This window comes from Phocoena phocoena, chromosome 16 (genome assembly GCF_963924675.1).
Source record: "Phocoena phocoena chromosome 16, mPhoPho1.1, whole genome shotgun sequence".
In the NCBI taxonomy this organism is placed as follows: Eukaryota; Metazoa; Chordata; class Mammalia; order Artiodactyla; family Phocoenidae; genus Phocoena; species Phocoena phocoena.
Genome location: NC_089234.1, coordinates 59,449,941 through 59,465,809, shown reverse-complemented (window position 1 = coordinate 59,465,809; position 15,869 = coordinate 59,449,941). Strand labels below are relative to the sequence as shown.

Here is a 15,869-nt window from a genome sequence, read left to right as displayed (position 1 = left end):
AGCTTTATTTTAATAGTCCCAAACTAGAAACAACCCAAATATATATCAACAAGTGACTAAATAAACATATCGTGGTATCTCTGTACATCAGGATACTATTTAGAAATAAAAAATGATGAACTACTGATATGGGCAGCAACATGTTTGAAACTCAAAATAATTAGGCTTAATGGAAGAAGTCAGACAAAAAAGAGTATATACTGTGTGATTCTGCTTAATTCTAAAATTCTAGAATATGCAAACTCATCTATAGTGATAGAATATGCAAACTCATCTATAGTGATAGAAAGTTGATTGGTGATTCTCTGGAAATAGGAGCAAGAGAAAGAGATTACAAATGGGCACAAGGGAAGTTTTGGGGATTTTGGATATGTTCATTGTCTTGATTGTGGTGATGTTTCCATGGGTGTGTTCATATGTAAAAACATCAAATTGTACATTAAATATGTGCAGTTTATGAAATGTCCATTATACCTCAAACTGTTGAAAATATATGTTCACAAAATAACAACGTACAATAACTTATAAACAAAATAACATATGGAAGAAACACATAAACAAAAATACATACATTAAGCACATTAGAATGACTGATTTCCTAAAGTGGAGGAAAGGAGAATGTCAATGAAGAACAGGAAAAAAATACAGTGTATAAATAAACAAATAAATTTAACAATCACAAGAATGGGACCTTACATACTGGGGAAGAGAGTGAGGGGAAAAAGAATGAAATTTACTCAGCTAAAATGATACCCCTTTTAGGGATACACAGAGACAGTAAATTCTCTAAGTCTCAGAAAACTGAATAGCAAAAAGTAGAAGCTTCCAACTTTCCGTCACACGAATGAGGAAACACTTAGAAGGACTCTTTCCTGGTATCCCTGGAACAACTCAAAACTCCACCTTCTCATTCATTTAACAGCTATTTACTGAGTACCTACTATGTGCCAGGTCCTACTCATAAGGCCAGTAATTTTTTCCAATAGCCACTCATCATCTCCCTGGTCCTACCTGCTGGGACTTCCACCTTGACTGCTGCTGTAGAAGAACCACTGGTTATTCCCCAAGGGCCTAAACAGGAGTCGTCTTTCCCTCCTTCTTCAACATACTCCACAGTACTGGTGCTCCTCTGCTTTGTAACTTGTGCCTGAAGCACTCGTGCCTGAAGCTGTTTGAAGGCTTCATGAAATGCCATTTCCATTCGAATATCATTGTTTTGAATTTCATAGTACAAGCCTGAAGAAAAAAAGATGTTGAAATAAATGTGACTAATTTCCCACCATCCTATACTGAAGAATGACAACATTTCACTTAAATTTCCCACACTTTTACTAAGGTTTAAGAACTACACGATGAGCCATTTAAGAGTGGAAAGAGAAAGGGAAAATTTTCTAATGAAAGAAAACACATTCATATCACAGGAAAATATCAAACCAAGTAAAGTCCAGGCTACAACATTAGTTGGCTCCAAGCAAGTAGCATCTTCAAAGAAAATTTCTGCCTGTTCATAGTTCTCCATCAGGACAGCCAGGACACCACACAGCAACAAGCTGAGAAGAGACCACCAACATGATTAACAACATGGTCCCATGTCACAGTCATGGAACCAAGACAATTTCATATAGAAGCTTATCTGCTCCTACTCATTCCTTATCTCCCTTCCAACCATACCTGTGGATATGATTCTGGTTCAGGGAAAGGGCTTTCCGAAAACACTCTTGTGCTTTGATATTGTCTTCAGTTAGGAGGCAGAAGGCACCGTAGTCCAGCCAGTGCTCCAGGTTCTGGGGCTCACGAACCAACCTCTATCACGTGAAACATCAGGAGGACCAAGGTTATTGTGACGCTATGTCATATTCTTCATGCACATAACATCACACAGTAAGCACTCCATAAATACTATAAGCTCTATGAAAGTAGAAACTATGACTAAGAAGTCATAGAACAGTCCGAATGCCTAGAACAGTCACTTCTCTGGCTTATAGTATGTGGTCAATAAATATTTGATGAAATAATGTAAAAAATGAATCCTCAACTCATTGCTTCCTAGTGTCAGTGTTCTGGTCATCATACGCTCATCCAATTACTTGGGAACCAAAAGGTTCATTTTATATTTCATTTTAAAGATTTACATATAATCATTTCTGTCACAGTCTTGAGAATGCAAACATAAGCTTATCCACAAATACGTAATAATAAAAGTAACTCATAATGAGTTAAAACTATAAAACATTGCTGAAAGAAATTAAAGAAGACATAAACAAATGGAAATACATTCCATGTTCACAGATTGCAAGACTTAAGATTGTTAAGATATCATACAGTCCAAAGCAATTTACAGATTCAATGCAATATCTATCAAAATTCCAATGCTGTGTTTTGCAGAAATATAAAAGCCCATTCTAAAGTTCACATGGAATCTTAAGGGACCCTGAATATCCAAAGCAATCTTAAAAAAGAACAAAACTGGAAGACCCACACTTCCTGATTTCAAAACTTATAAAGCTATAGTAATCAGCCTGATACTGGTATAAAGACAGACATAGAGACCAAGGGAATAGGACAGAGAGCCCAGAAATAAATCGTAGCATATACGGTCAAATGACTTTTGACAAAGGTGACAAGACCATTCAATAGGGAAAGGACAGTCTTTTAAGCAAACTGTGCTAAGAAAACTGGATATCCACATGCAAAGATTGAAGTTGGACCCTTACCTAATACCATATACCAAAAATAACTCAAATGAATCAAAAACCTAAATGTAAGACCTAAAACTATAAAACTCTGAGAAGAAAACAGGGCAATAGCTTCACAACATTGGATTTGATTTTTCCTCCAGCTGGCTATGTTCCCATTAAGTATGCATTTTTCCCTCTCCCCACACCAAAACCTTTGCACCAGAGGAGGGGTGTCCTGAAGCAACTGGGGCCCATGTGCGTACAGAGGTCCAATGCACTGCCTGTGTAGGCATCAGCGGCTCTTCTCAGATGCAACCCAGGGTCGAGTCTTTTCCCTGGTTGTGGCCCCCCAGATCCAATGCTGCTGTGGCATGGTCTAAGTGGGGCTGGAACATTGGCTTGGCCTGGGCCCAGGTGCATGGTGAGGCAGCCATGGGAAACCTGGCAGCCAGTAGGGCAGACCTATCTCTGCCTTGCCTCAAGGGCAAGCCAGGATGCTTGCACCCCTCAGGAGTGGAGTCCAGGCTTCTCCAGCCTTTTTATCCGTCCCAGAATTCCTCCAACCAGCCAAGGTGGCTTGTCTCCTCTGCATAGGAACCCAGGACTGGGATACCCAGTCTGTGGCTTGACCTACTCACTCCCCAGTGTGGGTATACACCAGTGCAATCTCCCCTTTCCTCTGAGTCCCCTCCGAGGGGCACAGATCCTAACCAGATCTCCCCTTCTACTTTTCTTCCCCTTCTACTCAATTGTGTGTGTATCTTTCTTAGAGCCTTGGTTGTACAGGAGTCCTTCTGCCAGTTTCCAGTTAGTTATCAGTGAGAATTGTTCTACATGTAGATGTATTTTTAATGTGTTTGTGGTGGGGAGGTGAGCTCCATGCCCTCTTACTTTGCCATCTTGATCTCTGCCTCTCGAGGTTCATTTTCTGCATACGGATAACCAACTGTTCTAACACAATTTTTTGAAAAGACTATCCTTTCTGCATTGAATTTGTAAACAACTTTGTCGAAAATATAATGGCCTTATTTGTGTGCACCTATATTTGGACTCTGTTTTATTGATCTATGTGTCTATCCTTTCACCAATAAGGCTGGATTTTAAACAATCAGAAACTACTATTTATTATACCCATATTGTACAAATAGCAGTAATGACAACCACCAGAAAGATGTTTAATTACCTCTTCATAGTACACTGTTGCCATTTCATAGTTCTCATTGACTTCTGCTTCAAATGCAAAGAGTCGAAGCTGTTCACTGCTGGTATAAATGGTTGAAGGAGTGCCTTGGACATCATCTGGCATGGCCTTGTCATCATCAAGATGTTAGGCAGACAAAATGAAGCAATTACAAGTAGAGAAGTTTTATAAGAATAAACCAAATGTGAGACTCTAGTCATGATGTCAAAAATGATATTGAGGTTTCGTACAGTCTTGCCAATACACTAAGAGAGTGAGAGTGAACCAAAGGATGAATATCAAGGGTGAAATAGAATCTCAGGTATCTGAGTACCAACAGTCTAAGCTCGTGGAAGTGAGTAAAAAATTATTCAGGGCACAACTGCTCTCTTCAACCCTTAGGGCAGCCAGAATCCCTAAGTCACTTCTAACCTCAAACAGCTTCTTTCACTTTCTCTAGTGTACAGACAAATATTATCATTTTTTAGGTGTCATGACATGAAAAGCGTTGGCAAGAACTAGCTAGAGTCTTTAAACATCAAGAAAACACGAGCCCAGGGTAAATCTTTGGCAGCTACATCTACGTTTTCAGTGGGATATATAGACAGATAGATTCTACAAAGGAGACATTTTAGAAATAGCCAGAAAGGTAGAAGGAAAAATAATATATCCTATATACCCAGATAGGAAAGCAAGTCTGGTAATAACAAGTAATCTCTTGGGCCAGACGCTATGGCCAGGGAAGCCCCCACCCCACCCCACCAAATTCTTTAACTACAAATAAAAATAATACCACTGACTTGAACATGTAGAGTTACTAAGGAATGTGAAGAGTAAAGCTAAATTTGAGATGGGCCAAAGTAAGCTTTTGATCATTGATTAAGGCCTCTGTTCTTTGTTCTTTTTAATTTTGGCGACTTTGACCTCCAAATCCCTACAGCAACACACTGCCATGCCCAAACCAGAAATATTATACCTCTAATATCCACTCCCCAAACCCACATTACAAGCCTTCTCCCTTCTTGTCATTTAGTCCCCTTAAAACTCGTCTCTGACTTCCAATATGCCGATCATTTCCCAAATGGATAAGCCTGGACCTCATGATTTCTACTCATACTACTCTCTCACCAGCACACTCAAGTTCTGGGCATCCTTGTCCTTTTCCTGCACTTGCCCGGAAAACTCCCAAATTAAAACAATCCTACAACTGGATATCTTCATTCTTAGGCAGGAGCTGCTAACTGATCCTGAAGAAAACCGCATGCAGTTTTAGCTGAAGGCCTTTAATACTCTCAGCAATCTATGTATTTGTCCTTGTTCAGCAACATTTTTCATAATGCTGTGCAGTATCTAAATTTTCTTCAAGCTTTTCATTCAACTCTTACCCCTTCATTTTCAGTAAAGGCGTTACTTCACAGAAGAAATAGAAATCATTAGGCAAAAAACCCCTCAACTTTTGAATCCTACACCTGAATTGTTTCTTTTCAACTTCTCCCAGTCTGCTGACTCTTCCTAAACCTGTGGATGTTCTAAAGACTTTTCCATCTTAAAAAGAAAATCTCGGGCTTCCCTGGTGGCTCATTGGTTGAGAGTCTGCCTGCCGATGCAGGGGACACAGGTTCGTGCCCCGGTCTGGGAAGATCCCACATGCCGCGGAGTGGCTGGTCCCGTGAGCCATGGCCGCTGAGCCTGCGCATCCGGAGCCTGTGCTCCGCAACGGGAGAGGCCGCAACAGTGAGAGGCGCGCGTATGGCAAAAAAGAAAAAAAAAAATCTCTAATTTCTAGCTACTGCTTTCCTACTTCTTCCCTTCATCTTCCAACTTCCTGAATTAATATTCCACCTGCTTCCTAATCACTCATTTACTCTTCAATTCATTATCATTTGAATCCACATCATTAGCCCAATGAAACTGCTCTGTAAAGGTAACAACAACCTCCTTATTGCCAAATCCAATAAAAACCTTTCAGATTTTTTTCTTTTTTCCCCAGGTTTATCAAGATGTAACTGACATATATCACGGTATAAGCATATATTGACTTAACATATATTGTGAAATTACTACTGCAGAAAGTTTAGTTAGCATTCATCATCTCATATAGATACAATAAAAAGAGAAAGCAAAAAAAGAAAAAAAATTTGTCCTTGTAATGAGAACTCAGGATTTACTCTCAATAGTTTTCATATATACCACACAGCAGTGTTAACTATAGTCCTCATACTGTACATTACAACCCTAGTACTTATTTATCTTGTAATTGGAAATTTGTACCTTTTGACCTCCTTTCTCCAATCTCCCCTCCCCCACCCCAGATCTTGTTTTTCTTGAACTCCTCAGAGTATTTGACAACGGTGACCATTTATTCTTCTTAAAATTTTCTTCTCTTGGATTCTGAAATACCACTGTCTTCTGGGTCTTTTGCCTTTTCAACAATTTACTTGCCTCCTTTATTAATTTTTACTCATCCATCCCTTAAATGTTGGTGTTTCCTAGGATTTTGCCACCAGCTTGCTTCTCTCTCTCTACTCGTGCTTTTCTTGGCAGCTTTATCTATGACCACAGTTTGACTAGCATCTATATACTCAAGGCTCCCAAATCTAATCTCTAGCCCAGATCTCTCTCTTGAGCAAAACCCCACAAGAGTCAATGTTTAAAACTGAATTCAACATCACTTGCCTTCCACCAAATTTGCTTGTGTTGTATTTCTTGTCCTAGTCAATGGTATTGCCAACTACCCAGTCACTGAGACGTAAACTTAAGAATCTTTGCTCTCTTTTCCTCCTTAGTATGTAATAACCAGTTAACATCACCAGTTCACCACCTCTAACCCACCCTACATACTGCTATCAGAGTGCTTTTTGTAAAATGTAAATCTAATCATATTATTTCCCAGTATAAAATAATTAAATTTATTGCATCTAACTGCTAATAAGGGAAAAAGCCAAAACTTCTTTGTGTGGCATAAAAGGCCTCCATCCACGCTCCTAGCTCCCCTACCAGGAACTGATCCCTGGCTTCATCGCCCTTTTCTCTGTCACTCAACCACTTCAACCTCTGCTCCTGAACTATGTGCAGTTTCTGTATATGCCATATTCTTCCAAGCTTCTAAGCCTTTATGATGTTCTCTATGACTCAAATGCTCTGAAACATCTACCTGGTGAGCTTCTTTTTAGCCTTCAAGGCCCAGGTCAAGTCACAGCTCCTCTGCGAATCCTTCCCTGAAAGATCTCAGGGTGAAGTTGATACTTTCTTTAGGCATCCCCTAACCTGCTCTACCACGGACACACCTTTATCACAGCACTTGCCTCACTCTACTGCAGTTATTTGTATTTTGTGCCTCTCTCCTCTACTAGACAGGGGCTCCTTGGGGACATAAGGCAACAGTAATTACCATCTCATGCTCAGTTCTCAATTGCTTTCCAAATGAAATCGTCCAAATCATCTGTGCAGGATTGTTCTCTTAACCCTAGGATACTGGACACTCCTACCTCTTTCAGGAAGGCTGAACAGGTAAAAGAAAAAGTGACAGTGGCTGAGAAGAAAAAAACAGTGAAGGAAAGAACAAATAGAATAGAGACTTTGAGCAACTTCCCTGGTGGCACAGGGCAGTTAAGAATCCGCCTGCCAATGCAGGGGACACAGATTCGATCCCTGGTCCAGGAAGATCCTACATGTCGCAGATCAACTAAGCCTGTGCACCACAACTACTGAGCCTGTGCTCTAGAGCTGGCGAGCCACAACTACTGAGCCCATGAGCCCTAGAGCCTGCACGTCACGACTACTGAGCCCATGCACCGCAATTACTGAAGCGTGTGTACTCTAAGGCCCACATGACGCAACTACTGAGCCTGTGTGCTGCAACTACTGAAGCCCACATGCCTAGAGCCCGTGCTCCACAGCAAGAGAAGCCACTGCAATGAGAAGCCCACGCACTGCAATGAAGAGTAGCCCCCACTCACTGCAACTAGAGAAAGCCCTTGTGCATCAACGAAGCCCCAACGAGGCAAAAAAAAAAAAAAATCCACCCCTTCCTTTAACAACAACAAAAAAAGAATAGAGGCTTTGAGGATGCATAGCTGGTTAGAGACTACCAGGGGGACAAAAACACTTTGATTTTGTCTTTGTTTTCAAACAAACCACAACTGCATACATAAAAAATGAGCAAATGAAGGCAAGATGTAAGATGTACAAATATAAACAGACAAGTGGGAGGAGACCAGTCAGATAGAAAAGGCATATATGAAATGTCATTGTCATTCAAGTCTAATGTCTGAAAACTCATAGTTTTTCTTTGTTTTGATTGTCAGTCTTGAAGAAAAAGTTAAGAACTGCACACATTCACAGAATAAATAGAATGATAATTTTTTTCCACAATTTACATAGCTGATTTTATTTATTTTTTATCCATCAAATTTAGGACAGTTATGAAATTAATTTTTCTATGAAGTTGAAAGAGGATACCCCCTTATTTTCCCTAAAATTAGTCTTATAACTTAGGCAGTTTCTTATTCATCTTTGTGTTTTCAATGCCTAGCACAGAGCAGACACCCCCAAAAATGTTTGTGGAATTAAGGAAGAAAAGAAGCAAGAAAGGAAGGAATCATTCAGAGGAGACCCTGATGACCTACAGAGAAAAGGAAGGGTTCTTAGCTATGAAGCACCTACTTGATTTAAGGCCACATGCATCTGATCCACCAAGAAAACGTAGAGCTCACTAATAAATTTCTGCAGCTCCTCTTGGCTTTCAAATGCTGTTGTCTTCAAGTACTTCTCTCTCACAATCTTTACCACAGCATGCTGCAAGAGACACATATCACCATCTGATAACACAGTCTAGCACCAAGATAACAGCACAGGCCTCCCTTGAGTTTCTGATCTAAGGCTCATCAGAACTCCAGGAGGTGACTGATTTTCCTTGGTGACTGCTAGACTATTGGTTCTCTGATTTTCCCCCAACCAGCATACTCCACATGGCTTTTCTTAACATCACCATCATCACCAATATGGTCAATACAGGATTCATACTTTGTGAAGAGAGTCATAAAGCAAAAAAACCCTTAGCATTATGTTTATGCATTACATTTCTCATGGTGGCCACATGATTCAAGGGAGAAAAGGAGAAAGGCCTGATTTGAGAGTTTGGAGAATGGAATCCTGGTTCTAATCCTGCCACTGTGCAACCTCATAAATTAGTTTACACTTGGCACTTCAGTTTCCTCATTTGTTAAATGGATACGTACTCCTGGTATTCCTATCTTACTTCAGAAGATGACTGAGAAGCCAAAGAGAAATAACAGGCGGTGAAATTTAAAATGCTGTACAAATAACATATTGCTATAGCCAGGACAGCGTCTTCTTTTTTCTCCCCTAAGTTAACATTATTGCCAGGCTTTGTACTAAGCACTTTTCATGCATTATCTTATTTAATTCTAATAATGACCCCATGTGATCACATTAATATCATCCCTCATTGTTAGGCAAAAAATTGAGGCTCAGAGTGGTAAGGTCATTTGAGACACAACTGAGATGTGACTATGCCACCTGAGAATAGCTTCTTGCCTCCATGGATATCAGCTGTTTTCCCCTTTGTTACTTCCATGTGCTTTCTTCGTTATCTGTTTGATATAGTATAGGGCACATAGTAAATGTACATAGAGAGGCAGTGCAGTGTAGCAGATGAGAATGTGAGTCTGCAGCCAGACTGCCTGAATTTACACCCCGTCTTTGACCTTTACTAGCTCTGTGATCTTGGGAAAATTATTTAACCAACTAATGTTGCAATTCTCCATCTGTAAAATGGGGGTACCTATCTCATAGGGTTGTTGTGAGGATTAAATTAGTAAAGTATGAAGCATTTAAAAGTTTATCTGGTATACAACAAATACTCAATAAATGTTAGCCATTATTATTTGGGAAATTATTATTAAGTAAATATTTCTCAAATCTTAGTGATTCTATGGACTAGGAAAATGTTTGTAATGGGAGACAGAGATAATTAGTCATGGAATCAATACCAGGTACAGAGTTTCTGCCTGCTAGTGCAACACGAAATCTGGCCCCAAATCTGGCCTAACTTCAAGTGAAGAATTAGTTTCTTAAAAGCTTACACTCAGGACAGATACTGAACCATTCCAAGCCTCTAAAGGAGTGGAAGGATGTCTCCAGACATTCTATCATAGAGAACATAGCTCTTTGCACCAACAGCAAGAAAGGTAGAGCACAGCTGAACATAACCAGAGAAAAAATAACTAGGTATGTAGAGAAGATGCTTCATAAAAATCCATGGAATCATTAAATAAATTAATATTTACCTTGAGTTGTTCTTTAAAAGCAAAGTATTTTCCAGAGCAATTAAGTTCATAGTTGAGCTGGCACTTCTGCTCCTCCAGGGTTTCACTATCCAGATCACTCCCCACTCTGACTGCCTGTTTTCCAAACATCCTGTGATACTCATTCAGAATGGCTCTAGAAATGTTCTTGATCTGCATGTGGTAGTCACTCACCGCCTAGAAAAATACAAAATGTCTGGTAAAGAGGCCTCAAAGAGGTCAAGACATGGAATGGAAGTCTGAAACTGGATTGGGTTTTACATTCAATAATACTTTAGGTATAAATTGCCCTTTTCTTCCCAGCTCAGAAACCATCAGCCAAAGATTAAACACTGTATACTCTTCACTGAATGCCACTGGTCACAAATAGAAGCAGGAAGGAAAATATGTGAAGCTACAATTTCTCACCCCTTCTGGAAAACATACTGAAGAGCCCATGCATTATTTTCACATGGGTGTACTCAACATCTTAGAGTTTCACCTTGGCTTTTGTACTTGCCTTCTGAGCTCCTCCCGTCCGACGGGTAAGAGGCGGCCTTGGAGGTATCATTTCCTTGACCCTGTATCAGAAAAAAACAAAACAAAACTTTATTATATTCAGATTTATGTTCTTTTATTTCCCACCTCTTAAGGTCTAGGTGAGGGAGATCTAAGGTCAGTTGCCCATCACACTTGACCACTGAGCTATTCTTTCATGTAAGAACCTCGACGTGAACCTCAGAACAGTGTATGGCTGTGGACTAGACAAGAAGAAAGCCACTAAGCAGCTAGCTGGAAAGTAGCTAAGTTGCACTTCTGGCTAATTTGAGCCCTGGCTTTACCCTTACACATTTTTTTAAACTGTTGTACACAAGCTGCTTGACTCAGGGGTTAGAAAGAGATGGGTGTTAACGACTTTATGTGTACTCAGTAGAGTCTCTGAAAGCACAAAGTTTTGGAAATATAAATGGTACAGGCAAGCGAAAGCTTTTCTTTCCTTTCCAATAGGATAAAAAGTGCACTCTTGGTCATAATTTATAAGACTGCATTAAACTACAGTAATGATATCAAACTTTATGGTGAGTAAGAAAATATATTTTATCACAGTCAAACTACTCATGCCAAAACCTCTACCTTCCATTTTCATGAGCTCTTACAAGAACCTAAAGGAAATTAAGTTATAGCTCTTCCTACTTACAGTTTCACATTCCTACTGAGGTATACTACACTGCCTTGAAGTTTACAAAAAAATTCACAAATTCAATTTTTCTTTAATAGGTCCTGTGTATGGGGGAATCCCCTGGCGGTCCAGTGCTTAAGACTTGGAGCTTTCGCTGCAGTGACATGGGTTCAACCCCTGGTTGGGGAACTAAGACACCGCAAGCTGCATGGAACGGCCAGAAAAAAAAAAAGTGAGAATAGGTCCTATGTAATTTTATACCTTGCTCATAATTCCTAATTTTAATTTTATTTATTTTAATAGATAATATATCCACATGATTCAAAACTTAATAGGTCCTATGTAATTTTATACCTTGCTCATAATTTTTAATTTTATTTATTTTAATAGATAATATATCCACATGATTCAAAACTTAAGACGTATGAAACAAATATATAGTAAATTGTCTCCTTCCAACCTTGTTGTCCAGCCACCCAGTTTCCTCTCCAGAGACAACGTTATTCACTTACTCAAAATATATACTGAGTGCCTATTACCCATCAGGCACTTTTCTAGGTGCTGGGGATAGAGCATTAAACAAAGCAGACAAAAATTCTTGCCCTCATGGTGCTTACATTTTAGTCGGGAAAAAAAGACAATAAATAACATAAATTGGTTAGTGATATGTGCCATAGAGAAAAATGGTGCAAGAAGGCAGATAGACTATGTTGGGGGCTGGGGATGGTGGAGTTGGGGAGCATATTTCACCAGGGAAAGACTCAGTGAGATGACAGTACTTGAGTATGACCTGATGGAAGTGAGGAAGCAAGTCATGTAGGTACATGGGGTAAGTAAATTATAGGCAAAGCAAGCAACAAGTGTAAAAGCCTTGGTGCAAGAGTGTGTCTGGCATGTGTGAGGAATAGTGAGAGGTCAGTTTGGCTGGACCGAAAAAAATGAGGACAAAATATATGCAGAATATGTAGGTCCTTGTAGGCCACTGTAAAGCCTTTGACTTTTACTCAGAGTGTGATGGGGAGTTGCTGGTAGTTTCTGAACAGAGGAGTCACATGAATTGACTTCCATTTTAATACAATCATTATAGAACCCTATAATAAGAATAAGTTGCCCAAATGTCCATCAACTGAAGACTAGAAAAACAAAATGTGGTATATTCATAGAATAAAATACCACTCAACAATAAGGAAATGAAGTACTGATACATGCTACAGTTTGGATGAATCTTGACAGCACTATGTTAGATAAAAGAAGTCAGTCAACAAAGACCACATATGGTATGATTCCATTTATATGAAATGTCTCAGAGTTGGCAAATCCATACAGACAAAAAAGTAGCTAAGTGATTGCTTAGGACTGGGGTGCAGGGTGTTGGTGGGGAAATGGCATGAGAGTTGGAGGAAATGTAGAGGGATTGAGAATGTATATGGAGACATTACTCCCCATTTTACAGAGATAAAAAGGATATAAAGGAATACTATGAAATAATTACACATCAACAAACTGGATAATCTTGATGAAGTGGATAACTTCCTAGAAACACAATCAAAGCACTGTGGTACAATATAAAAATAGTTCTAAAAAATTACATATATTTACATGTGACAAGGGTGCGTGTGTGTGTGTGTGTGTGTGTGTGTGTGTGTGTGTGTGTATAATATAGGGACTTTACAATAACTCCAGAAGGATAAGTACCAAGGTGTTAAAAGTGGTTATCACTGGGTGAGTAGAAAGAAATCTGGGTATTTTTAGATACTTTCTTGTTGATTTTTTTTTCCTTGCCTATCTTGAAATTCTCAATTTTTTTGTAATTGGCAATATACTGCTTTTATAACAAGAAAACAAAAGAAACTTATCTGAAAAAATTAAAACAGAAAACTGTCTGCTATTAGCCCAAGAAAAATTACATTTATGTGGACAAAATGACTTACTTTTATTTATACCTAAACTGTCTTGCAAAGCAAGTATGAGAACCATTGCTACACACCTTCTGGCTAGTTCCTCTGGCATTCGCTTCGGAACCAAGGCTTTGTCCAGCTCAATCTCCAACACAATGTATGTCCCTGCTTCTACATATTGCTGTAAAGACATTTTTCTCTAATTTATTCTTTCCAGAAAAACAGATATTTATGAAAAAGTTTTAGTAACATAATGCTCACAATATAATAAGTGAGAAAATTGTGTATATAACTATATATAGTGTGATTCTGACTTAAAACATTTTTTACATAGAAAAATAACTGGAAAGAGAAATAGTAACACTGGTTATCTCTTGCAGAAAAAGGTTTTCAATTTTAATCTTGGAAACTTCTACCCCAGCTGAAGTCTTGTTTAATTTGTTCGATACTGTTCTTGGAATTGTTTCAAGTGAATGCCATTCTTTCTTCTACCAAACCTTTCAGGAGTCATGAAGAAATAACCTCATGACCGTCTGACATTCCCACCCACACCCTCTTAAGCGCCATCTATCAACTTCAACCTCATGGACATTTCTACCCAGATTCTTGCCAGCATCCTAACTATCAATACAACATGTCCAAAACTGAACTTATCATTTCCCCTATATCCAACTCTATTTTTACTTTTCTCTTAATGATTCTGTCATCTTTCCAGAAAGTGAGGCTTGAAACCTGAGTTATCTTTAACTTTTCTTCCTCAACACCCCAAAGCTTTCAAATCCCACACCCTGCCTCCACAGGTTTTTTACGTTCTTTACTACAATCCCTTCCCTAGATTAAACTGTCATCAACACTCATCTGTACTGTAAATAAAACCTATAAACTGACATCTGAAGACCCCACCACAACTTCAATCTCCTTTTTCCATATCCTGGCAAGAGTACTGCTCTGAAACACTCATGAGGTATTTTTTCTACGTGACTTCAAAAACTTCAGTGTGAGTCTCTATGAGAAGGCTTAACAGTCTCTCATCATCTATACAATGAAGCCCAAACTTTCTAGCAAGCCTTTCAAAGTCTTTCTAAAACTCAACTCAGTCTCTGTCCTCTTTATCACCTCCTTCTAGAACCATTACTTTCATTTCTCTATACCATACACTGAATTAATTGATGTACCCTGAATTCTGCTACCTTCTTTGTGCCTTGACTCAAGCTGTTCTCTGGCCCTGAAATTCTTCTCCTGAAATTCATTTGGCAAAGGGCTCTCTTTATCTTTCACTACTTAGCTTCGATACCACCTCTTCCCGAAGTCTTCTGAGACTGCCCCATCTGACTCCTCTGAGGCCACATAGCACTTTCATTTGTACCTCTACTACAGCATTCATCAGGATTCTTACAGTTAGTTATGTACCAGTCTGTTTTGCCCACCAGTGTTGAGTGTCCTGAGGGCAAACGAATAAACGCTGCAGATGATGCACCTTTGCATCTCTCACAGTGCTTAATATAGCATAATTAATAAAAGACGTACATTTTTAGTGCTAGAAAGGACCTTGAAATTAATCTGGTTTCCACTCCTTTTAGAGAGTCTCAACAAGACAAAGAAATTTACCCAAGGTCATAAACTAGTCGTGGCAAATATGGGATGGTTACTCAGATAATGAGCATTTTCCTGAGCATTTTCCACTATATCATACTATCTTGCTCAGTAAAGGACTGATGAATTTAAACTTAATTTTCAAACTCTTCATGCATAGTTACCTGTCCTTCTGGATTGTTGCAAAGAGAGGGTTCAACTTCCAAAGGAGTATCTGAGCTCTGAGATTTTATACTAGATGCTTGCTGAAAGAAAATAAGCACACCTCAAAAATTCAATTCTTGGGACTTCCCTGGTGGCTCAGTGGTTAAGAATCTGCCTGCCAATGCAGGGGACATGGGTTTGAGCCCTGGTCTGGGAAGATACCACATGCCGTGGAGCAACTTAGCCCGTGTGCCACAACTACTGACCCTACCTTATAGAGCCCACGAGCCACAACTACCGAAGCCTGCGGGCCTAGAGCCTATGCTCCGCAACAAGAGAAGCCACCATGATGAGAAGCCCGCGCACCACAACAAAGAGTAGCCCCCGCTCGCCGCAATTAGAGAAAGCCCAGGTGCAGCAACGAAGACCCAACGCAGCCAAAATTAATTAATCAATTTAAAAAATTAAATTCAATTCTTGGAACTTCCCTGGTGATCCAGTGGCTAAGGCTCTGTGCTCCCTATGCAGGGGTCCTGGGTTTGATCCCTGGTCAGGGAACTAGATCCCACATGCTGCAACTATGAGTTCATGTGCTGCAACTAAAGATCCTGCATGCTGCAACTAAAAGATCCCACATGCCGCAACTAAAAATTCCACATGCTGCAACTAAAGAAAAAAAAAAAGATCCCACATGCTGCAATGAAGACCTGACCCAGCCAAATAAATAAATATTTTTTTAAATAATAATTTTTTTTAATTATTAAAAAAATTCATCTAGCCCTCTCAAGTCCTCCACTTTGGGGAGCTTGTCCAGAAATTAATAAAGCTGGTTCTTTGACTTCTAAAAAAAAAATTCAATTCTTACATGGTCTCCACAATAGCAGAAGC

At 39.4% G+C, this 15,869-nt stretch overlaps 1 protein-coding gene across 2 annotated transcripts in view; it reads right to left on the bottom strand.

The window, feature by feature from the left end:
• CFAP70 (cilia and flagella associated protein 70) overlaps positions 1-15,869 on the bottom strand; it is an 85,090-nt gene that overhangs the window by 28,662 nt on the left and 40,559 nt on the right. For both annotated transcript variants that reach the window (XM_065894357.1, XM_065894358.1), the window contains 9 exons: positions 15,002-15,082; positions 13,334-13,425; positions 10,687-10,747; positions 10,170-10,364; positions 8,524-8,655; positions 3,862-3,987; positions 1,672-1,805; positions 1,435-1,550; positions 1,012-1,236 (listed from right to left, as the gene is read on the bottom strand). In XM_065894357.1, the coding sequence (XP_065750429.1) occupies positions 1,012-1,236; positions 1,435-1,550; positions 1,672-1,805; positions 3,862-3,987; positions 8,524-8,655; positions 10,170-10,364; positions 10,687-10,747; positions 13,334-13,425; positions 15,002-15,082 (1,162 nt within the window). The remainder of the gene's footprint in view (positions 1-1,011; positions 1,237-1,434; positions 1,551-1,671; positions 1,806-3,861; positions 3,988-8,523; positions 8,656-10,169; positions 10,365-10,686; positions 10,748-13,333; positions 13,426-15,001; positions 15,083-15,869) is intronic.